At 40.9% G+C, this 24,761-nt stretch overlaps 1 protein-coding gene across 10 annotated transcripts in view; it reads left to right on the top strand.

Annotated features, from left to right (window-relative positions):
* The window catches only part of TIAM1 (TIAM Rac1 associated GEF 1), a 188,219-nt gene that overhangs the window by 94,588 nt on the left and 68,870 nt on the right, over window positions 1-24,761 (top strand). For 8 of the 10 annotated variants that reach the window (XM_053386581.1, XM_053386580.1, XM_053386573.1 and 5 more), the window contains 2 exons: window positions 5,501-5,679; window positions 13,310-14,289. In XM_053386581.1, coding sequence (XP_053242556.1) covers window positions 13,321-14,289 — 969 coding nt within the window. In that variant the 5' untranslated portion in view covers window positions 5,501-5,679; window positions 13,310-13,320. Of the gene's footprint in view, window positions 1-5,500; window positions 5,680-10,219; window positions 10,384-13,309; window positions 14,290-17,545; window positions 17,638-24,761 lie in introns of those variants that run through there. The other 2 variants (XM_053386577.1, XM_053386583.1) reach the window with 2 other exon arrangements.

The raw sequence follows: 24,761 nt of genomic DNA, 5'->3' as shown, positions 1-24,761 counted from the left end.
GCTGTTGCCTTCTAGTCCCCACTCCCCTTATTTATTCATCCCTATTTAGCACTACTCCCGTCTAGCCGTTCCTCTTACTTAAAACAACAGATAATATGAAGTAAATAATAATCTGATTCCTTTCCCCATGTTACTGGGGTGCTGCAATATTGTCTCCACACTGTTAAGGAGGAAGGCTTCTTAGATAGTAGAACTGAGACCCAGGTTCCACTTTTAAATAACAACAACCCTGCTTCTTTCCCCGTGGCAGCATCCTGAAATATAGTATTATTATTATTTTTTAACTCTTAAAGCTTCTGGCTTACTGTAGTACTCCCATACTACTGCAAAGCTTGATGGCAGTATCTTGTACCTGACTATAAAAAAAGCTCTGGTGGGTCAGGCCAAAGGCCTGTTTCCACAGTGGCCAACCAGATACCTATGAGCTCTCCTCACCTGGAGTTCTCAGCAACGCGTATTCAGAGACATATTGTCTCTGACCCTGAAGTAAGAACATAGCCATGGTGGTTAGTGATCATAATGTTCCTTACTGGTTAGGAGCAGGGGCAGAGCAAGGTGGGTGTGGCGAGGGCAGTCTGCCCCGGGTATGATAAACGCTGTGGCTTTGGCGCGTTGCCAAAGCGGTCCACCTGCTGGCTCGCCCTCAGCTGAAGGGCTCAACAACTTTGGCTTCTCCCAGAAAAGTTCAACTACTCCGGCTCCCCCCCCCCCAATATGAAATAAAGCCAAACCATTTTTGCAGGCAAAAAAATAAATAAATTCAATGTGAGAAGAAATTTTCCACACCGGGTACCACCTGACTTTTTTACGCCACTGGTTAGGAGGTTTGTTTTGCATTTTGAACCACTGGCCAGAATCAAAGTACAGTACCCAGTCTTGTAGCCCTTAACATTTTTCTACTGTGGCGTTGCTTCCCATGTTTTGTAACGCCTGTCTTTGGAGTTCTGGCTTTCTTCAAGGCATTCTTCTAGATTTTGGTATCATTTTTATGCGCACACACGCACCCTGCACTCAAAAGAGCATTTGTACAGGGGGTGTCCCCTGCTGTGGTGCCTGCCAGTGTGCTGTGCTCTTTATAGGTTGCTATTAATTCCCGTTTCTGATTTTGCTAGTTTTAATTGTTGTTTGGAGGATATGACCTGTCACTTACATAGAGATACAAGGTCTTTCGAGAAGGATAATTATATTTCTAATTATAGAATTTGTGTAGGATTGATGCTCATGCTGGAGGAATAATTTATTTGACAGGTTTAGCTGCTTCTTTGTTTGTGAAGGTTCCTTTAAAAACAACAGCTATGTCTGAAAAAGAAAGTTGCCTTCCACACACCCCAAATAAATATCTATAAAATTACTTTTTGATACATTCCCCCCTCACCTCAAGTTTAGGTGTTTGTGTTTTGTATATGTGTCCATCTGTGTTGCAACGGGGAACTTTTAAAAACCAATTACTATCAAGGAAAAACGGTGAGGTATAAATAAACACATAATAATGATAATAATTCACCGAGTGAAAAACCTGTGAATGTAGTTATGTACTTATGTACTTATGTATGTACTTATGAAGAGATGAGGTGGGGGAGGTATAAAGAACTCAGTGATACATGTCAGCTTTGGATCTGGACAGCCAGACATTTTCTAGTTTTATATAAACTGTGGTTTGCAGTGACATACCTAACAATAAGAGTCTTTACGCTGATTCACATTGCATCGCATTTACCAAGAATAATTGTTCACCATTAGCTCAAACACCTCAGCCATATGCTTCAACCACAAATGATACCAATTTTGTAGCATAATATTTTTGTGTGAAAATTTATCAGATGTAGCCACCTACTCCCACACAGCAGCATTCCAAAATGTGTTATCATTCCAGAGCTTCTTGAGATGGCTGAAAAGTTAACCACCTTCTTTCTTGGTTCTAGGCTAGACCATGTACTGATAGTGCAAACAAACAAACAAACAAACAAACAAACAAACAAACAAACAAACAAACACTATCCTGATGTGAGTCACTGTGGGGCAAAGTTGCCTTGTTTTTAAGGAGCTGAGCCGGGAGATCACCTTTCATTGCTGCAGACAAGCAAGTTACACATGTGCTCAAAAACTTGGGGTGTGGGGCAAGAGTGCTCATGCACAGCTAATAACTAAGGAGAGAGAAGAAAAAAGCATACTAAATAGTGTGTAACTGCTGCTTCTAGCTTTCTCATTTTCTCTTATTTTTCAGTTGGTAAAATAGGTGTTGTGCTGGAGAAGTGCAGCTGGGAGTTTTTAGCCTAAGAATGGGGGACGGGGAGAGATTAAATATGTTTTTAAAAATATATTGGAGAATGCAAGTCAAGAGTGCTCATAATCTTGACATCTGTAGCAGAAGTAGCACTTGCAATCATAGACGTGCTTGGCTGGAGGAAGGAATACAGATTTTTCACTAGAAGCTCACAATTTGCGTTTTGGGTATTAAGGAGAATGAGGGGATAAACCAACCTTTCTGAAATGACACCTAGATTCTGACTTAGTCACTGCTGCTCATCACTTGAAAGTAAGAACGGTTGGTGCTGGTGGTCCCTGGAAATGTCTAAAGACCCCTGCTCAATGGTGGCTGGTGCTCTTTGGCGATGCGTGGTGTGGAAAGCAAGGAGACCAGCAGTAGGTGGAGTCTGAGCCAAGAGTGGAAGAGCTATTTTTTTGTCCCCATCCTCCTGCCTCTTGAACTCCACGAGAAGCAACATTTGACTGAAGAAGCAGATAGCCTGGATTGCTTGTGTGTGAGAAGGCAAGTGCGCTTGGAGGAATCAAGACTGAGACAAGTGGGGCAGTGCTGCATTTGCCTTAATGAACACAGCTGTTGTGATGTAAACTGGTGACCACTGGGGAGGCAACGGTGTGTGCTTGCTTCTGAATGGGATCCTCTGCTCAGTGGATGTGGATGGCAATATACTGTAGCACAGCAGCTGAGCAAAGCTGCCCTCCAGCTAAATGGAATTGCCAGTTGCCATATTAAAACCCTCTCTCTTAGGAACTCAGCTGTTTGGTCTAATTGGAATGTTGCTCCACTCATTGAGAGGTTTTCCCTTCCCCACCAGAATTGGTTATTTTGAGGCATGTTCCTTGCTAGGACCTCCTATAATGAAACCTGCCTTTTGAAACTGGCATTTCCTAGATCTCCTATATACGTGAAGGTGAAGCAACATGACTCACCTTGTGAAGTGGAAGCTTGGTTGCTGGCAGAAAGGCAAGTTGTCCGCAACAGTTTTAGTGTGTGCTCTTTTTCAGACATGTTTAATTGATAGCTGTTACGACTCTGTGCTAAGTTCCTAGGAACATGTTCTGAGAGCCAGACAGTACCATTTCCAAGCAGGGCATTAGGTTTTATTTCTTAGCTTATGTGGAAGCATTCATGTTTCACTCTTGACACTGTATGTACAGTGCAGCAATTGAAAACAAAATCCAACAGAAGCTTGCAATGCAGAAACGACCACAAAACAATGAAGGTGAAAAACAGGAGCGGCAAGTAATCTGCTTCCTCCTGGGTACTTTCTTTGTTCAAAATCATTTCTTCATGATTTGAAATTCCAAAGTCTTGAACCTGAAGCATTGCAGTGCTTGTGTCTCTGGCTTTTAGGTAATGTGGCCAAGCCTTCGTAGAAAGGGAATGGTATTATTAGAACAAAATGTTGAAAATTAAATATTCAATCTTATGCATACTTACAAGAGATTAAGTTCCAATTAAACTCTGTGGGACTTCCTTCAGAGTCAGCATGCTTAGGATTGTGCTGTAAGATCTCTCCTCTTTATTTGCTAAATACTGGTTTGGTTCAGATGTACCAAACTGCTTTTTGTAGTCCACTTTGAGGTTCTTTACAGTCAAGTGCTGGATAAATCTCAGTCAATCAATCAATCAATCAATCAATGTAACACTGAACTGAGGATTAGCAGTATGTGAATGAGTCTTGGGTGCAAGCACACCTACCTGCCTTCTTCCTCCTCCTTGCATGCTGAGATTCCTTTCCCTGGTTTGTGCCAAACCCATAGTTTATTATTACATTTGAACCTTCCAACTTTGGTTCTACTTCCATGGTGGAAAGAAATCATAGTAGTGTACACAAAAGGAGGAGGACAGGAAAACAGACACACCCGAAGCTTTCAAATAGTACCAAACCATAGTTTGCGTTTCATCAGAACTGAGCCATTGTCATGGAAAGTTTACTGGAACAATATTAGTGTTTATGGACATAGTTTTAATTGCTTTAAAACCATCCCCCTTCCGCAAGTCAGTGCCTTTTCTTTTCAAGTATATTTTTAAAACAAAAAAGACGGAATAGAAGATGTAGTTGGAAGAAGAGTTGCCTGTAGGACCTTTGTTTGCTATTGGGAATCTAGCCTAGTAAATTATTGGCAGCTGGCGTGATAATGAGCCTGTTTCACTGTACAGGAGCTTCATGTTATTAATTTCTGCCAGCTTCTAGGCAACACATAAACTCCTTTTCAGACTCAGAGCTCAACAGCAGCTTAAAGAAAGATGAGGGGAGAGAAGCACAGAGCAGAAGGAAGTAAACAAAATGGCACTAACCCTCTTCCTTCTTGTTATGATCCCAGTAAATGAGGAGCAAGGCTGAACAGAGGAGTGTAAGCTTATTTTATTTTTTGTTTTTGTTTTTCCCACTTTTAAGAACCATCAGGACTCAGTGAGTTCTTATGAGATTGCCCCCTCCTACTTACCATGCCTATCACTCTAGAAACAGTTATCTTTTTCTGAAATGCCAGTGACTTTAATGCCCTATTGGTGAATGATACGTTGCATTCTTTTTGTTTTGAATAATGCACCTCCATCACTTACCTACTGCCTTTAATACAGAAGTGGGTGGAAAACCAGGCTGTTGCTTGTGTCTCATTCTGTCAGTGGGGCCTGTACTGGTAGCTATGTATTTAATTGTGTAATTTCTTTTCAAAGAATCCAGTTAAACCAGTTCCTTCAGTTGCCGCCCTTTTAAAATTCAGCTTGTATTCTGAGCTTTTGTCAATGCATAAAGACATTTTCAATAGAGTGCTTTCATGCCTCCTTTTCTTTGCTTTTTGAGGTTGGTTCATAGACAGCCTCATCGTACAAGAATTTATGAAGATGGCTGAAAAATACTTCTCTGAATAGGACCCTCTTTTGTCTGTCTGCCTCTATCTGTATCAGTTTTGCTTCCCCTCTGCTTTGCCCTTCTTAAGCGAAGGATGCAAATTAGCAAGAATATCCCGTTTCTTCTACAAATTTCCCATGGAATGACCATCACTGTATACTGTACCTCATTTTGAAAAGCAGACAGGGCGTACCTCTATATAATGCCCTAATCATTTCCCTGCCTACACACACTTCTAATAATATACAAGTGTAATTATTATACAGTTTAATGTTGATTCTTGTCATTTCCACGCAGTAAATTACTAAAGTGAAACTTTATATCCAGACTGGCTAATCCTTTTCCTTTGCTTCTCTCTCTCTCTTCTTCCCCAACAGGTTTTTGGCATATATTCACAGGCTCCGACAAGACAGTAATGGAGTCATTGGGTGGCAGCTGGTGACAGATTCTGCAGTTCCAGTAACTGCTCATTTTAATAGCATTTGCAGTTATATACATCTATATCCCACATTTCTTTTGGAGAAAGTAGTGCAGCATACCAGTGCTGCCTTGTAAGGTATGTACGTTTAAGCATTTTGCATGGGAATTTGCTCCCTGGTGTGCAGTTTTGGGAGGAGAATGTGGCTCACCAGTCTACCTGTTGAGCAATATAGGAGAACTGGAATTTCCATTTGGTGGCAACTGATGAGATCCTTTATTCCCTCCTTCCCTTTGTTTTCTGCTTTGAATTGCCTGCAGGACGTTTCCCAAATGCATTTTATACTTCAGTGTGTTGATTATGAAACAAAGTATCTGGCCATAGATTTATAACTTGAAAAACCCCACACCTGTGATATGCTTTGTTATGGTTTCTTGTGAAGTGCCGAGTAATAAGAGACTCTAAAAAGGTTAAAAGTACTGCAGGTTTAGAAGACCTGCAATTTTATAAGGGTATATATTTAAAGAAGATGAATATATGAGCAAATTAAGTTAATTTGGATTTGCAGCGGATATTAAAAAATAAATTTAAGGAACCGTAGAAAGAGAGGGGAAGGAAGTCAAGCTCTGAAATGTTAAAATGATTGTAAAATTAGTGAAATTTATAAACTTGAAAAGGATAAATAAAATTTGAAAACAGAAAAAGGTTAAAATTAAAAACTTGTAGTTACTTTAAATAGGTATGTTTAAAGTGACCTTCATGGGGTAACAAAGTTAACCTGTTCATACAAGTTCTTCTGCTTGTACAGCAGAATATCTTCCCCTCCTCACTCTATGCACACGTACCCCACCAAATCTGTTTTGGGGATTCCCCAAACCCCTTGTTGCAGATTTTGGGGTTGGGGAGAGGGAAGAGAAGTTCTGTTGCGCATACAGCAGTATGTGCACAAACAAGAAGACTTTGATGAATACAGACTATAGTGCTTTATTTTATCTGATTATCAGATTGAGGCACAAATTAAATGTGATGCCAGCAGATCCATTTCTTTAAATGTAGGCCTTTTCCAATTATATAATGAAGAGAGGAATGGTGGAGGGCTCGATTTCATTTTGCTTTTTATAGGAAAGGCGGGGTAGGCACTTACACATGTAAAGCACCTATTGCAAGAGGCTATAGGGAAGAGGTAGGAATCTGTGGCTCTCTAGATGTTGCTGGGCTGCTTCCGTCACCTGTGACCATTGGCCATGCTAGCTTGGGCTGCTGGGAGTTGGGAGTCCAACATCACCTGGAAGGCCACAGGTTCCCTAAATGGCAGCTGCCAGGTTGATTCAGATATTTTTCCTGCATACCCCTTTCGCTCCAAAAATCTTACCTTGGCCCTGACTTTGGAGGTGACTATGGCACAGCTGGGCTTAGAGAAATTAGTCTCCTGCTGTTACGTGTGCTTTGAGCCCAAATGAGGTAAATTCTATTTCAGTGAATGGCTGGTTTGTTTTTGGAAACAAAGGGCATGCTATTGGTTGGATCTTTCGTCCCATTTTCACAGTATTAAAGCTTGGCTGTGAGCAGAAAATACAGATTTCATGCTAACAGCCTCCCACCAGAATCTAATTTTAAATTTGCAATCTGTTGTCTTACAAGGTACTTTTTATTTAATGGTGAAACTATGAAGTTCATGAAGCCTAAAACTTTGGTGGTTAAATTTAATTTTTCATAGTTCTTTCATACATAGCAATGTTCCCCAAACTTGGGTGTCCAGCTATTTTTGGACTACAACTCCCATCATCCCTAGCTAGCAGGACTAGTGGTCAGGGATCATGGGAACTGTAGTCCAAAAGCAGCTGGAGACCCAAGTTTGAGAAACCCTGGTATATAGTATGGAGCTTAATTGCGAAATAAAGAAGTGTTCCAGGAAAATAGAATATAAACCTTGGTTGATGAGGATGCCTGTCTGCATGGAATGGTTGGGAGAATCAGCATTCTCTGTCTTTGGAAATCTTCTCCTTGTACCTAATATATAGAAAGATGGATAATGACTGATTTGGTCTTGCAGTTAAATGTGTGAGTAGTAATGTAGGGGGTCCCTGTTCAATTATCAAAACAGTGGCTAACATATAGCAAAGTGCGCTTTAAGTTTGTTTGCCTTGAGTGGGATCAAGCATGCTTAACTCTGTATTGGATTGTGGCTTTTAATGGCAGATCTGCAATGTTGTAAGTCTTCTTTGGTGGACTTTGATGTGAGAGCAATAAACCCAATAGCCAATTCCCTTCAAACAAATCACCTTGTTGGGTTTAATCACCCAGTCACTTTACTTTAGCATTTATATAGCACTTGAAAGAATTCCAGGAACTTCACATGTGTTATCTTGTTACCCAAGGATATGGCCCTCCAGACGTTATTGGACTACAACTCCCATCATCCCTGACCATTGGCTATCTGGTTGGGACTGATAGGAGTTAGAGACTAACAGCATTTAGAGAGCTGTAAGTTACCTGCATATGCCTTAGAACAGTGGTTCCCAATTAGGGATTGAGGGACCCCTGGGGGTCTGGGGAACACACCCAGAGTGTCCATGGCCCCACCCTTGCCTCCCCCAACTAGTTCTTAGTCACTTTTGCATGGCAATATCACAAATTTTATAGTCTGTTTCTGCGCTGTGTGATTTTTCAATATATTGGCCAAAATCATTTTTGAACCCACACTATGATAACGATTTTGACCCGGCAATACACAGCAATATATTGCTCCTCGTGTGAGGATACCGTGCAGTGATCTCAGCCGCTGACACTGCTGATCTGAGCTGCCTTCCCTCACGCTGAGGGAGACTCAGAACACTCCAACACTCCAACCTTCTCGCACGTCGGGGGAAAACAGGACAGCCAATTGCAAGGCGCTGCCTTCCCCTCACACTTATGGAGAACAGGTCTGCTGATCACCTTTACTTCAAGGCACTGTGGCACTACCTTCCCCTGGCACTGAGGCGGAGCAGCTTTTCTCAGTCAGTAGGAAAGCAGCAGCAGCCACAGTGGACGTGCATCTTCGCTGGCTGCCCTGCAGCCCCCCCATCCCCTCCCACTCAAGCCATGCCGTGGAGGTGACTCCACTTCCTCTCTTCCTCAAGAACCTCCAATTTTTCTTCATGATTGATATAAAATACTTGCAGCCTACCTTTCTTTCCAACTGAAACTCAAGGCAGCTAAAAGAAATAAGTAATACTGGCCATTCAAAACAAGGCAAAGAAGGGTCTGTCCTATTGAAGCACAAAAAGAGGGTCTGGTTGTCGGTTGTGCCGGACAATGAAAAGGGCCTTGCTCCCTCCCGCACTGCTAAGCTGCAATAATGACTGCAGTTTAGTGGGAGCCCAAGGAGGGAGGGCATTTGGACCAGGCAGGTTGATTTAAAAGCTCATATATTAAGTTAGCATTTTAGCCATTATGCCACATTGTTGTTGTTGTTGTTGCTGCTGCTGTTCCTGTTGTTGCTGTTGCTATATATTATTTATACTTTGGGAAGCTTATAATACATATAAAAACATAGTCAAACCTCAAACTTTAAAAACCTGATACAGGGCTGGCTTCAGATGTTTTCTTAATGTTCATTTCCTTAACATCTGATGGGAGGGTGTATCACGAGGAGGGTGCCACTGCCAAGAAGGCCCTCTGCCCTCAGATGATTGCTGTAGTCTGTTGGTATCCAACCTGTATTTCAACCCTTCAAATATGCCTAAAAGTCTCATTTAAAAAGTAGGATTTACATTTTTGTTAACTTGGGTGGTGAGTTAAAATTCTTGTGTAATGCCTGTCATTCTTTAACATAATCCAGGACAAGTTAAAACCCTCAACTTGCATCATGTCCAACGTATTAAGGATGGTCTGCTTACATCAGAGTACTACTCAACAGATGCCTTTTATCACGACCTATTTCTTGCTAAAACTTTCCCACGAACACCTCTATTTGTATTCCCAAAGATGATGGTATTAAGAGAACCATTATCACAGCTACTGAATTTTGTGGTAGCAAATGAATGCTCTTTGAGGGAAAGCACTTTTCTCCTAGCTGCTTTTATTTCTTGCTCAATAGAGATTACTCTTAGGTTCTTTTTTGGGGGGAAGCTTTTTAATTTTTTTATGATTTTGTGCATTATTTATGTTCTGTGTTGGGTTCATTGCATGTGCTGAACTGGCAAAATGCATGCAGTTGCTTTATTCATTGGGCAAGTTGCTGCGTGTCTAGGGACTGAGTTTCTGTATAGCAAGTTGGTCTAAAATTAGCAGCTCCTTTCTCAGTAGCTGAGTCTCATGCTCCTTCTTCATCTGACACAAAATAGTGATCTCATAATTTTCGAGAATCATCCATCAGAACTTAGATTTTCCCAGCTCTAAAGAATGTAAGGTGAATTTGGCTGCTTTGGTTTGAAACCTTTTAGTTGGTAGTTGCAAACCTTCACTGTAAAACCTCTTTGTATCCTTTCTAATACATAGCAGAACATGTTGAGACTAAGCACACTTGCCTTGGAGCAAGGCCAGTTGAACACATTGAGATTTACTTCTGAGTAAATAAGTATAGGATTGTTCTGAAAGTCTCCTAATTGCAGTTAAGACCACACTCTTAAGGTTGCCTGAAAGAGATTAGTTGCCCCTTGAACATTCTTAAGTACTGTGTTGTGCTTCTACTTAGGATGATCGAAGAGTGATAAATGGATGGATTTCTGCTGCCCTTTCCACTCTTGGGGGAGATAGAATTTTAAACAAAAATGGAAAATGGTGGAGAGAATGGTGGAGCTGCTCTGTTGTCAAATTTGTAAGCCCTTCTCCAAAAGAATGGCAGTGGAGCCTCGCTATGTAGGTAGAACATTTAATTCTTGAAATGTCCTACTGACAATTGCGGATGACATTTGAGTATCTTGTGTGTGTGTGTGTATGTGGGTGTGGACCTTCCCCAGGACTGTGTGTTTCACACTGTTAAAAGGATAACCAGTATTCAGTGACGAGGAAATTTGTATAAGTCATGTAACAAATTAAACTAACTTTAAATGAATTTGTATTTTGCATAGGTAGGTTGTACTATTTTGCATATTTGAGACTAAAGACAGATGTAGTATAGAAACGACTTTCACGGAGCTGTCAGCCCTCGTTTGGTATTAACACCTGTCTCCAGTGTACTAGTAAATTGAACACTTGACGTATCATTCTTGTCCTTATGGCAGTACATTTGCTCAGCTGCCTGGTTGCTACTGTTGGCTTTCTCCTCTTCCGCCTGAGGAACAAAGTGCCTTGAAAGTCAGGATGCTGAGATGGAAGCCATCTCTGGCACCCAAGTGCAGGACACTTCCTTTCCCAGCTGGGCAAGGTGGTATCAGGGAGAGGCAAGAATGACATACTACCATTCGATTCACTGGTGTGCTAAAAATGGATTTTAATATAAAAAAGAGAAGCAATTGCAGCTCTTTCTGCTTCTGCATCTATCTTTAGGCATAATCTGCTTGTGTTTGTCTGTGGGAAGGGCAGGAGCTATATAACGTCCTTCTCTCAAACAACTGAAGAATGTTTAGCAAATTCTCTGGCTTCTGAGGTTTCATCACCTATTGCCCACAATCACCAGAACTATGAGACTACAAACTACCATTTTAAAACTAGAAAGCATTTTTAAGAATATCACATTTGCTGGTTTTTCAGCATTCCTGTAGAATTGTGGGATACACACAGCCCTGTTTTTTCCTCCTTTTTGTTATTCCAAACAGTTCGAATTCTACCTCTATCGCTTCATGCCATCCACCATCTTGGAGCGTGAGCTCCCCTCTGGATCCAGCCCTTGACCTGCTGTCCATCCATTAGTGTGACTGAGGCAAGGAAGCCTTCATTCATTTAACCTATTTGCATGGAGGTGTCTGCAGATTCTAGAGCCTTGAGCAATCTGAAACACTAACGCTTTGGGACATTTTGTTTTCTTCTTTGACTTATTCTGAGCTATTCTGCTTCGGGTGGGGCTTTTAAGATTTCCACACCAGAGGTTTTTTTTGGCTGAGCTCTTATTCCAGAATAAGTAGCCTAGTTTGTCTGGATTTTTGGTGGTGATGAGAGTTGTGGTTCCAGGTCATGTTCAAGAGGGGCTTTTGGATAATGGTTCAGGGTCTGTCCAGAAAATATCAAGTTTCTTTCTGGGATTTTCATTCAGGTTTGGTTTGGCCCCCTGAGGAGTAGTAATTTGTTTTATCCTGAGCTCCCATTAGCACTGCAACATGTATGCAACCTGTTTTAGGGAAACATTATTTCTAATTTTGCCATTCTCACTGCCCTGAATGGCTTGTGAACACATTCCAAACTCATAAGTCCAAAGTTTTAAAATAAAAATTCCACTGTGTTCAAGTGTGTTCATTGGTAACCGGCTTGACACATTGCTGAGATATAAAATATAAAACTTGAAAAAGAGCAACGTCATAGTCAACTATAATCTTTAACATAATTATATTTATATTCTTAAAGATAGTTTTCATAGGGGATTGGGCAGATTTATGAAGTACCGGCCTATCAGTGACTATTAGCCATGATTGCTAAACACAGCTTCCATGTTCAGAGACAGTAGGCCTCTGAATACCAGTTCCTGAGGACAATAAAGAAGAGAAGGCTCTTGTCCTCCTTAGGTCTATCCCAGAAGCATCTGGCTGACCACAGTAGAAAATGGGATGCTAGACTAGATGAGCCTTTGGTCTGATCTAGCAAGGCTCTTCTTATGTTAGATATAAACCCCAACGAAGAGAACTGTGTAAAGTGTACTTCTGCAGCAGAATTTGTCTGAATAAAATATCAATGTATTGCTGCTCTAAGAACGAGGTGGCAAGAACTGTATGCCACTGAGAAGCAGATAACTAATTTATCTCTTCCTCCTCAACCAACTCTTCTTCTTTTACTGAAAAACAATTTCTACATTAATTTGAATTATGAATCTTTTGGATTTGTTTGCACATAACTTAGCCTCTTTTCATGATAAGTTGACTCTTAAATTCCATTGGATTATTATAGTCAGCACTCCTATTAATTTTGTTATATTTTATTGTATTTAAAAAATATTTTAATACTTGTTTTCTTCTAAAAATCTGAAAGAAGTTTACAGCACAGTGCAAAAAGTGCAGTGGAACTTAACACCTATACAGTGATGATAATAAAAGCAATAAAATAATAATAACAGAGTTGGATTAATTAGCAATTGAATCTTGGGAGAATAAGTTTTCAGCAGACACTGATATATGAGCACATGCCATAATAGAGAGGGCAGGTATTTGTTGAATTGTGTATGAGAGCACAAAAAAGATATATGTATATACATACCCACTCAGTCAGACACACCTCGCCTAAACCATTTCAGTTTCAGACTGAGGGTCAAACAAAGTCATGGGTCACAGAAAAGCATTTTGTATTGTTGTGGTGTGTGGGGAAAATAATTGGTTAATTCAACCCCTTGGCTACCTTTTGATTTTATTTCAGTGAAGCCTGTGTTGCTTTTTATTCAGGTTATATTTCGTAGATCAACATATGAATTTGGAAGTACTGGCATATGTATTGTTTATTACCTCATAGCATTGTGAGACTTGGGCATGTTTTGTCAGATCCATACAGAGCAGCTGCTTGATATATAGGATAATGAGTGGGTCTGTCAGGAACACTGGCAGGTTAAACTAATCTTTTATTAACACGAAAAGGGGGGGGAACACTTTACGTTTGGAGAATATAGGTTGCATTTGTAACACATTCATGTTTCTTGTTCTTTCAGACCCTTAAACCATGGGAAATGCAGAGAGCCAAAATGTAGAACATCAATTTTATGGAGAGAAACATGCCAGCTTGGGAAGAAAACATACATCACGTTCCCTTCGCCTTTCGAACAAAGCATCTCGCCGGACCAGACATGCTTCCTCAGGAAAAATTATTCACAGGAATTCAGAAGTAAGCACACGATCTAGCAGTACTCCTAGTATTCCTCAGTCATTAGCAGAGAATGGCCTGGAGCCCTTTACCCAAGAAGCCAACTTGGAGGATTTTGGAAGCCCAATCTGGGTAGACAGGATGGATATGGGCTTAAGGCCAGTTTCTTACCACACTGATTCTTCGGTTACTCCCAGCGTGGATAGCAGCACAGTCCTCATGGCAGCCTCAGTACAGAGTATGCCAAATTCAGAAAGCGGTAGACTTTATGGAGATGAATCAACATATCTGGCTGAAGGGGGTAGCAGGCAACATTCGTATTCAACAAATGGGACCAATTTCTTGGAGCCTATAAGTTTCAAGAAGAAACGTTCAAAATCTGCGGATATATGGCGTGAGGACAGTTTGGAATTTTCACTCTCTGATCTCAGTCAAGAACATTTGACAAGCAACGAAGAAATCCTAGGCTCTACTGAGGAGAAGGAAAGTGAGGAGACTCGAGGGAGAGAGGCGGGCAGCAGTCGCCAGCCATTGGTCACCTGCCAGCGTGCCAATTCCATGAGTGACTTGTATACTCCCAAAAACTCAAATGCTGCAATCAATGGGGGTCCACGAAAAACGCTAGGAGGGTACTGTCGGAATTTAATGTCTCATATTCCAGATATGGAGAACCACAAAATGTCACCAGCCACAACAGAGAATGTTCCTTCTTACAGTAATTACAACACACTCCCCTGCAGGAAATCTCATTGCCTCTCGGAAGGAATCACTCACCCAAAAATGAGCCATAGCAACAGTATGCATGGCAGGCGAGCAAAAACAACTCAGGTAAGAGACCCATATCTTATTTCAAACTTGACAACCTGTGGTGTTCACTTCTATAAATATGCTGAGTTTTTTATAATTGAAATGAGAATTTTGTTTGCTAGCCACAAATAAGCTATGTTCCATTCAGATCCTTGATTTGTAATGAAGAGTCAATGTAGCCATGGACAGACCCAATACTTTCCTGATGATTAAGTAGAACTTGATTCCTAGGTGATTTTATCTATATACAACCTATTCTAACAACAACAATATACACTCTTAGTATCTGAGTTGTTGGTAAGGGGACTTGCCTAAGAATCAGATTACAGTTGTTAGAATATAGAACTACCATGGTTCATGAGAGTCATATTTTCATGACAAAATATTCACATAACAAAACATTCGGGTGGTAACAGATCATATATGCAAATATCATCTTAGTTATCAGTGGCTTAATTGTTAGCAGCAATGTACCACCCCTGAGATTATTCACTGGAATGGCAGATAATTCATTACTCACTATGGAAGGAGAAAACTACTACTATGTCCAGTCAAAAAGAAAGATGGTGGCTCTGTAGACTTTGAAACAATGCTGCTTCTAACATTTCCTGATGTTCTATTACTTTTTATTAAATATGTTTCATTCTCAGTGCATAAAAAATAACAATACCACAACCATTCATCACAGTCAATTGACATATAAATTGAAGGTGAGAGCTGTTTTGTTATCACCAGTGGCACTGGTAAGATGGTTTGTAGGCAGAATTGCCAGTTGCTACTGCTCGGTAATGGAGTTTGTGTAGAATTCGTGTCTGGGGCAGCTGTCCATTCAGCAACTCTGCACTTGCATGGTGCTGGCTGTGGCATGTCTCCACTCCCACTGCAAAGGGTGGGAATTTCCATCATTTATCAGCATGCATAAAGTGTCATCAGCTTTATCTTCCAGATCATCTCCCTGGCCATACTGGTTATTGCTATCAAGAAATTCTAAAATGCCTTATTCTGCTGCCCGATTTCTCTATTCCATCATTTCCTCCCTGATCTGATGTACTCAAGTTGCTCTTTCCCCTTGTCAGTTTCCTGTGACCAGCTGTAGCAGTGATATGAGACTCTGGTCTTAAATTTGCATGATGTTGTTTTTTTCTTAGGCCTTAAGCAGTTGCTGAGACCTTGCATGGAGGTGTTCTTTTAGCTCAGATGATATGAGTGGCAGCTTTAACTGATGTGCCAGTTTCAGACACAGCCACAGGCACCGCCACCAAGTCAGCCTTCTAGGGATAAAGCAGTACCTTTTCTCCCACCAAACCATTACTCCAAAATCTACTTACCTATTAATTGAGACCACACCTCCATGTTTTCTAGGGATGTAAGTGCCTTTTTGTTGTATGGTATAAGTACAACATGCATGAATAGACAAATATAAGCCAACTTCCTCTGTCAAGTAGTTCTGCAAATAATAGCTGAGAAACCAAGGGGAGAAATGTTGGGGCTAATAAAGAAGAACCATACCTTTCTTATCCCCCTTTATATGGACCACTGTTGCTTAAATAACGACATCCAATAACATAAAATGTACATTTTCATAAATATACAACCATGCCAACCATAGGCTGGCATTGTCCCAAAGAGAAATTTATTGACTTGACCAAGTTTAAATATTTGTTATTTTCTTTATTATTTTGTAGCTACTGTAAGTTCTAGAGATGGCATATTCTGCATGTTGTACCGGTCTGCTCTCAACCTAAGTAAGAGTATGAGTCAGGTCAAAAGGAAACTATGAAATTTATCCTGTATATATTCAATGTGCAACTCTTCCTGTTGACATATATTTGTAATTAATAGTCTTTACAGCATTCATCTTCTAAGAAGTAATTGCTCAAATGAGGTTAGTTATGGCGTTTCTTGGTTTTCGCTATTTGCCTTTTGTAGCTATCTGTTGTGAAATGTAGCTAGCGGATGAAATTGAACAATCCCAGAAAGAAGCCTGAACAAATAGGTCAAGACTAGCGCTAGACAGCATGCTTCAGTGACTACTCTGATTTTATTTTATGTTCCATTTTAGTACATATGTAGCAGAGAATGCAGACTCTTATCTTGTGACCCAGAAAAAGAAAAACACTTCACGTAGGGATTGGATAGGGGCGATAAACCATCTGACTTGCATCCTGATGCTGAGTTAAGCTTGGGCAGTGCACCATTCTTAAGTGCAATTAGATCTGACAGTGTGAGCTGGTCAGATGAACAGCTTCTACAAGCGTAGGTGTTGAGATAAATAACACATCAGCAAAAGATGCCCACTGGATGGCAAGGAGAAGCCTGAATGGATTGGGGGGGGGGAAGAAAGAGAATGCATCAGTTGGCACTAACTTGTAGGAGGTAACTGGAGGCGGGTATCTGGATTAGCTGCTTGCGTTTGATCCATGAAGATGTGCTGTTTCTAAATATAAAAATGACATTCTGAAACAGATGATGCTGTTTTCCCACAGCAGAAGCTCTATATTAAAAACAAAAAACCCCGAAAAGCATCAGCCCTTTTAGCAGGGGCGCTTATGCAACATCAGTATAGACATTCTTCACAGTTCTGTCAAGGCTGCTGAGCACAAATTAAAGCTGTTGGTGATATCCAACTAGAGAGGCAAAGGTAAAGGACCTCATAGTTGTTCATCCAAAGGCGACTCTGGAGTGTGGCCACTCATCTCGCTTTTTAGGCTGAGGGAGCCGGCGTTTGTCCACAGACAGCTTTCCAGGTCATGTGATCAGCATGACTAAACTGCTTCTGGCACACAGAGGACTGCAACGAGTGCCAGAGCACATGGAAACACCACTTACCTTCCTGCCGCAATGGTGCCTATTTATCTACTTGCGCTGGCGTGCTTTCAAACTGCTAGGTTGGTAGAAGCTGGGACAGAGCAAAAGGAGCTCACTCCGTCACACAGATTCGAGCTGCAGACATTCCAGTTGGCAAGCCCAAGAGGTTCAGTGGTTTAGACCACAGCACCGACCTGCGTCCCTACGATATCCAACTAAGCCATACTTGAAATTAAACCTATTGAAATCAATTGATTGACCCAGAGGTTCTGCTAATATCCCCTTTTCAGGCAAGGTGGTGGACAGGGCAGTAGCTGGACAATTTCAGATTTGTTTGGAATGAAAGGAATTATCTTGACCCATTTCAATCTGGATTCAGGCCTGGTTTCAGCGCTAAATCAGCTTTGACCACCCTGGGTGATAACCTGTATTGGTAGAGAGACAGAAAAGGAGAGCGAGCCTGTTGATTCTTCCTGATCACACTGCAGCCTTTGATACCATCAATCATGATGTCCTCCTGAAGTAGCTCTGCAGGTTGGGAGTTGGAGATACAATGATATGGTAAGGAACAGCGGTGTAGTGGTTCTGTTCCAGTGCCGCAGTGCTGTTTTGAGAGAGCATCATTGGGGTGCTGCTGCTCAGCCACTGGACAATTGTTCTATGTATTTTGCTCTGTCCTATGTGCACAGGGTTCTGTCTTGTCTCTATGCTGCTTTAGCATCTGGGTTCCTTGAGGGGAAAGGGCAGTGTCAGGAGGCAGTAATGGGCTGGATGAGAGCCAGTAAATTGGCACTGAATCCTGACATGATGGAGGTGTTGATGGATAGCTTTTGTGTTCGGGAAATGGAGAGACAGTTGGTTCTAGATAGAACCTTTCTTCCTGAAAGAGCAGCTGCTTAGCTTGTGGGGAAGAGAGGTGCTCTTCAATTTAACACTGGCATTGGAGACGTAGATGGCAGCAATGGCAAGAAGTGCCCTATTTCCACCTCTGGCTGGTACACCAAGTACAGCTGTTCCTGGATCAATATAGACTTACTAGAAGAACTAGTGTTCTGGTAACTTTGCAAATAGTCAACCATAATGTGCTCTTATAGACAGTCTGGAAGCTGCAGCTAATGCAGATTATGGCTGCTGGAGTTGTGAGTGGCATATTTAACTGGGACCACATAACAACTGTTTACCAATATACCAATTGCTACTGGGGCCAATCCAGAATTTTGGAATTAATACATATTATGCTGAATGATTTTGGCTCGAAATGCTTGAAGGAGTGTGTTTCTCATTATCAGTTGTTCAGGTCTGTTGGGGGAAGCCTGTCTTATGCTACTTCTGACCATCGCAGCCCATTTTGCAGTGATGTGGGGCACAACATCAGTGGAATTACCTCCTTATAGAGATCCAGCTGCCATCCTCATTATTGAATTTTTGGTAGCATTTGAAGACATTACTTTCACTTGGGTCCTTTGACAGATTGAGGTACCCAAGACCATTAATTATGCTGCCTGTATTGTACTAATTAAATTTGATAGGTGGTACATTTTAAAATGTAATTGGTTTGTGTATATTTTAATGGTTTTATTAATGGATTTTTTATTGTTCTGATTAGGTATTGTAGATTTCATTGGGATCTTTTTAATGGTTTTAAAGTCAAATCAAATCAATCAATCAATAAGTCATTGAAAGCTACAAATCTGAACATGCCCACATTCCTCTTGACTGCTTTAAGCTACAGGGAAAAGAACAAATTAAGGGATACCTGAAAGTACTGGCCTTCCTCAAAGCTGTCAGAACTACAAGCCTAACTTCCTACCTCAGTGTCCTTCAGTGGTGATCAGAAGTTGCTTTATCCATACTGTATACATGTTCTCTTGGTTGGAAAAAATGGGAGATCCATTTTTTAGTGCTCAAACTGGCTTTTAAAATGGATTCTGGAGTCTTTCACTTACAAAGCGAAATTGAAAAGGAGCAGAGAACCCAGTATTCCTTTAGTTTACCAGTGTTTATGACCTCATTATGCAGACATAGCGAAAGGAAATGTTCTTTGTTTTCTTTTGAGAAAGCGAATAGAATCTTAGTTTCCTGAAGCTAAGTAGTATAACTGCCCCCCCCTTCTTAGCATCACTTATTTAAATTGGAGCTTAAACGTGGGAGTTGCTTTTCTTTAATTGGGACAGCCTTTTAGTGCTTTGGAAATAATTAGTGTCAATATGCACATGCAATTAATATCTAGGAGTTGTTTTGGGGGCACCCACACAGCAGTTTCATTTTAATATTAAGTGTTCACTATAGCTGAGCAAGACCTCCTAGAGAGTTGAAGGGAAAATACACTTCAGCTTTTGCCACTGAGGGAAGAATACCAGCACCAGCTCCTTGCATTCAGCTTGGGACCACCTTTTTCTTGCATTTTATTCACCTGTCAAGAGAGCAAATGTTCCAATGAGCAGTTTATTTGACATCCTTCCTCCCTGAAACAAAACTCTGGCAAAGTTTTACAAACCACTGAATTGGTAAATACACATTTTGAGAATAGTGGTGATTATGGAAAACAAAAAAGGAACAATTTATTGCCCCCCCTCTCTCTCTGTGTGTGTGACTCTTTCCTTCCTTTTCTGCTCTGCTGTTTACTGTCTCCCTCTTTTTGAAGTGCAAATTCTTAATGGAAAGAGGAACACAGAGCATTTCTGCTTTACTCACTGGTTTAGTAGCCATTCCGTTTCACCACAGAAGCCCTGCGGGCTGCAGTTCTGATAAGGGGCTAGATCTCTTTCCCTCAAAAAATCATCATAATCCTTACCAGCTTCGGTTCCTAGGATTCAATGCAGTGAGAAAACCATAGCACCTGTGTACATATAAAATCAATATAGAATTAGTAACAATAATATGAAGTTTCTGAAAAAACGATTTGATGTGCAGCTGTCGCGCCTAAAAAAGTACAGATTTAGCAAAGTGCTTTTGCTCCCTTAAACTCCCCTACTTCACCCACTGCGGATGGGTTTTTAGCTGGAATTATAATTCTGCAATCAATACTTAATTCCCCATTGTCAACTCCTATGAATCTTCCTTTAAAGTAATGGCTGGTGGGAGCGAGAGCTGTTACCTAGCCTGTCATTTTGATTACAAAATGAATAGCTATACTTCAAAATAAAATTTTAAATCCATATCACTGGAGGTAGGAGCAAATTGTCACACAATTGTGACACACAGACACACACACACACACTGGTTAAACGTAAGAGCACTTTGCAGTAATTGCGTTCTGTTTAGGTTTCCAAATGAGTTCTCCACAGCTTCGGCTTTTCAGACCTGAAAGACAAGACTGAAATCGGATGTGTTTGTCAGAAGATAACTGCAAGGAGTTGAGAAATCTACCACTTGTCTGGTAGACTAAACACAGCTTTCATTAAAAATAAGGATGGGTGGAGACACATAGCCCGAAATGGCCTTTAAAATACTTGTGACCCCTCTTGATTATAGATATACTCCATACTGAAGGGGATTTGGGAAACTTTGTGCACCTCTGTTGACTTGTCTCCATAAGAGGTTTTGTAGTCTAATCCCCCGGGTTTAAAACCAAGGTAATTAATTTGTATTTAGTGACATTAATTAGAGTTAAAACACTAAGAAATAATACCAGGGCACAAAGCCACATTGGGATTTAGGTGGAATCTCAAGCATACTTATTGGAAGTTAACTCCATTGAAACCACTGTGATTGACTTCTAGGTACAGTAGTTTGGAGCACGATGAAAGATACAGTCCTAAATTTTTACTTAATACTCTCCTTTCTTGAAACTTGAAGCCATTGGTTCGGATTCTAGCCTCTGGGGCAAGAGAAAACAAGCTTGCTCCATTCTCCGTGTGACAGCTCTTTAGATATTTGAAGATGGCTATCATAGGTCATCTCAGTCTCCTCTTTTCCTTGCTTAAACATACTCAACCCCCTCAACCATTCTTAATAAGGCTTGGGTTCCAAACCCTTGATCATCTTAGTTGCCCTCCTCTGCACATGTTCCAGCTTGTCAATATCCTCCTTCAATTGTGGCACCCAGAACTGGACACATTACTCCAGGTGTGGTCTGATAATGAGAAAACAAGTTAATTAATAAAATCCACTAAAAATAAAACTCATTCTCAGCACTCAAGTTGCTCTGTCTGCACACACACACACACACACACACACACTTCAGATGAACTTCAATTACATAAACAGTTCACTTTAAATAATAGTTTGGTTAAACAATGGTTCAAAGATCAACATGCCACATGCTGGTGTATAGGGAAGAATTGTGGCACTACACTGCTCTCCTGCTGCCACCATGCTACCAGAAACCAAGCTATGGTTTGTCTTAGCATTACATCCAAATCAAGGCTTGTCTCTCTCCAAACAAACAATGAGTGGTAAGCCAAGAAGAAATGATAGTTATAGCTTGTGGTTTCTTTGGAGAGAGACTAACCATGTTCCTGGGTTTGGGTGTATTGCTAAGACAAGCCATGGGTCAGATCCAGGTAGTACAACAGGAGGAGGAGCAAAACAGCCACAAGTTGCTCTTTGGGCAGCAGCGTGCTGCACCTTCACCTTTAAACTACAGTTAAGCTTAATTGTGGTTTCAAGCAACATGTGAACTGGGCCTTCGAAGGCTAGACTATGTCTCAATTGTAGAGCACATCTTTTGCTTGCAGAAGTTCTGAGGCATCTCCATTTGGAAGGATTGGGTAGCAAGTGATGGGAAAAACATCTGCCTCATACCCTTGAGAGCAACTGAGCAATGAAGAGCTAGATGAGCAATGGTATGACTCAAGATAAATCAAGCTTCAAACATTCCTAAGAGCAGATCTTATTTTTTCCTGAAGGTCTGAGACATGCAATCTCCCAGGACTAACATAACACAGGTAGTACCTAAGAACTTTGATCTAGTGAACCTCAAGGCACCTACTGCTGCTCTGCTTCAAAGGTGCATGGAGTGATCAGAAGGGGTAGCATTTTATTTCTTTGAGGTCCTGCTTGGTTAGCAGAGGGAGAACTCAGGAGACACATAGCTCTTCATAGCATTCCTGGGCATGGAAGCCTTTCTTCAATATATGCCAAAGGAACTGACTTAGAAACAGTTGTCTAATGTTTTGATAACTTTTTAATCATTTCTTCTATTTGTGATGTTCAGCTGTTGCTTATCTAGTTAAAATGGCACCACCCATGCTGAAGAGGGACTTGCCAGCAGGCTTGGAGGAACCCCACAGGTTGCAGAAGTACAGAAAATATTTGGGCAAATGAAACCATAAGTTGGAGGGAGTGAAATCTCAAAAGGAATTAAATGAGAACTGAGAGATGATAAAATGATGCCCCTTTCCCTCATTTGTTTGCTGAACATGCAAAATACTTATGAATATTTCTGAGTAGCTGCATTAGATGGGCTGTGACCAGCATGTTTCTGGAGGGCACAAGGAATGTTGTATGTTTATTTATTTCCCTCTCTGGGCGTTTTTAGCTTGCTCTGTTATCAACAGTTCTGTGCAGTCTGCAGTAATAAAAACAGTAAAATGCTACCAAGCCAATATACAGCACACCCTGCTCTATCAAAGCATTTAAAAGCAAAACAGGATCTGAAACTTAACATTCTATCCAACTTTGGCCCTATTTAATCTTTAATGAAAGCAATTAATTTTGAGTGCAATGAGAGTTGCTGTCACATTCAACCCACACTGAAAAGGCAGCATATGCTTTTCTGTATGTCTGTTGGGGAACAGATAATACTGATAAGGAAAGGACATAGGTTGTTTGTAGATATCTGTAATGTGTATAAAAAAATTGGTGTTTCTTAAAGCCTATTGCATATATATCATGCAATATGCAGAAAAGGGCAAGCCAAATGAGAAAAGGGTTGGAACATGTTTCCTATGAGGAAAGGTTAATGTGTTTCAGGTTTGACTGACGTTTATAAAATCATGTTCAGTATGGCTCTCTCATAATATCAAAACATGGGAAGGTGTCACCCAATAGTTGACTGGCAGTAGATTCGAGATGAACAAAAGAGATGGCTTATTCACACATAATGCATAATTAATCTGTGGTATTAGCAGGGCTTTTTTCTCCTGCTGGAACTTGCCAGAACTCAGTTCCGGCACCTCTCAGGTGGGCACCATTGCCTTTCTAAGAGAGTGAAAGAGGTGTTCGTGGTGAGTTCTGGCACCTCTTTTTCTAGAAAAATAGCACTGGGTATTAGACTTTTGCAAGATGTAGAGATAACCGTGAGTTTAGGTGGCTTTGAAAGAGGATTAGACAAATTCTGCTTAACTACAATGTCACTGACTGCCCATTGCTGGGTGGCATCAGCAGAGAGTGCTGCTGCCTTCATGTCTAGTGTTGGACTCCAAAAAACAACTGACTGGCCAATGTGGGATGCAGGATGCTGGACTAATGTGGCCAGAAAAGCTCCACTTAGCCTCTTAGGTTTTCATGCATAATTTCTGCAAACAAATGTGCAGGAAAATCATTTTTATGCCTTGAATATTTGACATATGAAAGCTGCATCCGTGTTTAACATGAGAAATAAAATTTCTCTTATTTTCTGCCATGTGTTTGCTGTAATGAACATAAAATTATTCCAAAAATCAGTCAAACAGCTTTAAGGTTATCCTGAAAGCATGACCTGAAGACCACACTTTGAGTGTATGAGATAATATCATGTATTAAAACATATAGGGATGTGTATTCTAGTATGTAATAGTAAATGGTTTGTACACCTAGAATAGACATTGTTCTTCTCTGCCTCTCCTGTTTTGTGCTATCAGTCAAAAGTCAGCTTCAGATAATGGTTCTAATAATTTTTGTTGTTGTACAAAATGTCTTAGCAGTGGGATTTTGAGATTTAGACAATAGTAGTTTTTTAACTGCAGAAAACCTCTTGATTATATATTATACGTTTCAAGGACCTCCATGCAAAAATGCACAATGAGTTGCCACAACTGACAGTTTGGGGTACTGTGCTCGATTAGATGGGTGTAATTTCCAACAGTTAACCTTTCCACTTAAGTGCATGTTTGAAACATTTATTTTCAGAATGTTTTTGTGCGTTTTTCTATGACCTAGTTGGCATCTGGTTTGGGAAATCTATCTCTGCCACATACATTCGTTTTCAGAGGGGTGCCATGAGACACTGTTTTTATTCATTTACATCATTGCTCAGGTAAACCTTTTCCAGATGTCTTATTCACTTATTCAGCATTTTTTTTTCTGGTTTAATCTTGCACATGTTCAAATATCTTCTCAAAGCAAGGTTTAAGTTTGTTTTAATGTAGATCATGTAATAGTTTGTGTAAAGGCAACAAAGTCATAGGCCAGGGGTTGGCAGAGTTTTGTGGCTTGGGCTGGTTCACGGTCCTGCAGACGCTAAGGTGGGCTGGAGTGCGTGCATGCGCATGTGCAAATACTAGCATGGAGGAGACATGCACAGCTTCCCAGGAGCTTCTTGCAGCCAATGGGAAGCCATTGTGGAAGGCGATCCCTGCTCTGCGCCAGTTTAGTGCGGCGCACGGGAGCTGACCAAGTGGGCAGCAGGGGTCCATGGGCCAGTTAAATGACCCCCCATGGGCTGCTTGTGGCCCATGGGCCTTAGGTTGCCGACCCCTGTCATAGGTCCTTCTCTCACACTATGCAGAGGCAATCAAGTCAACATTCAAATAGGGAACTGC

The sequence above is a fragment of the Podarcis raffonei genome, chromosome 4 (genome assembly GCF_027172205.1).
Source record: "Podarcis raffonei isolate rPodRaf1 chromosome 4, rPodRaf1.pri, whole genome shotgun sequence".
Taxonomy (NCBI): domain Eukaryota; kingdom Metazoa; phylum Chordata; class Lepidosauria; order Squamata; family Lacertidae; genus Podarcis; species Podarcis raffonei.
The sequence above is the reverse complement of the archived record's forward strand: the minus strand, read 5'-3'. Positions and strand labels throughout refer to the sequence as shown.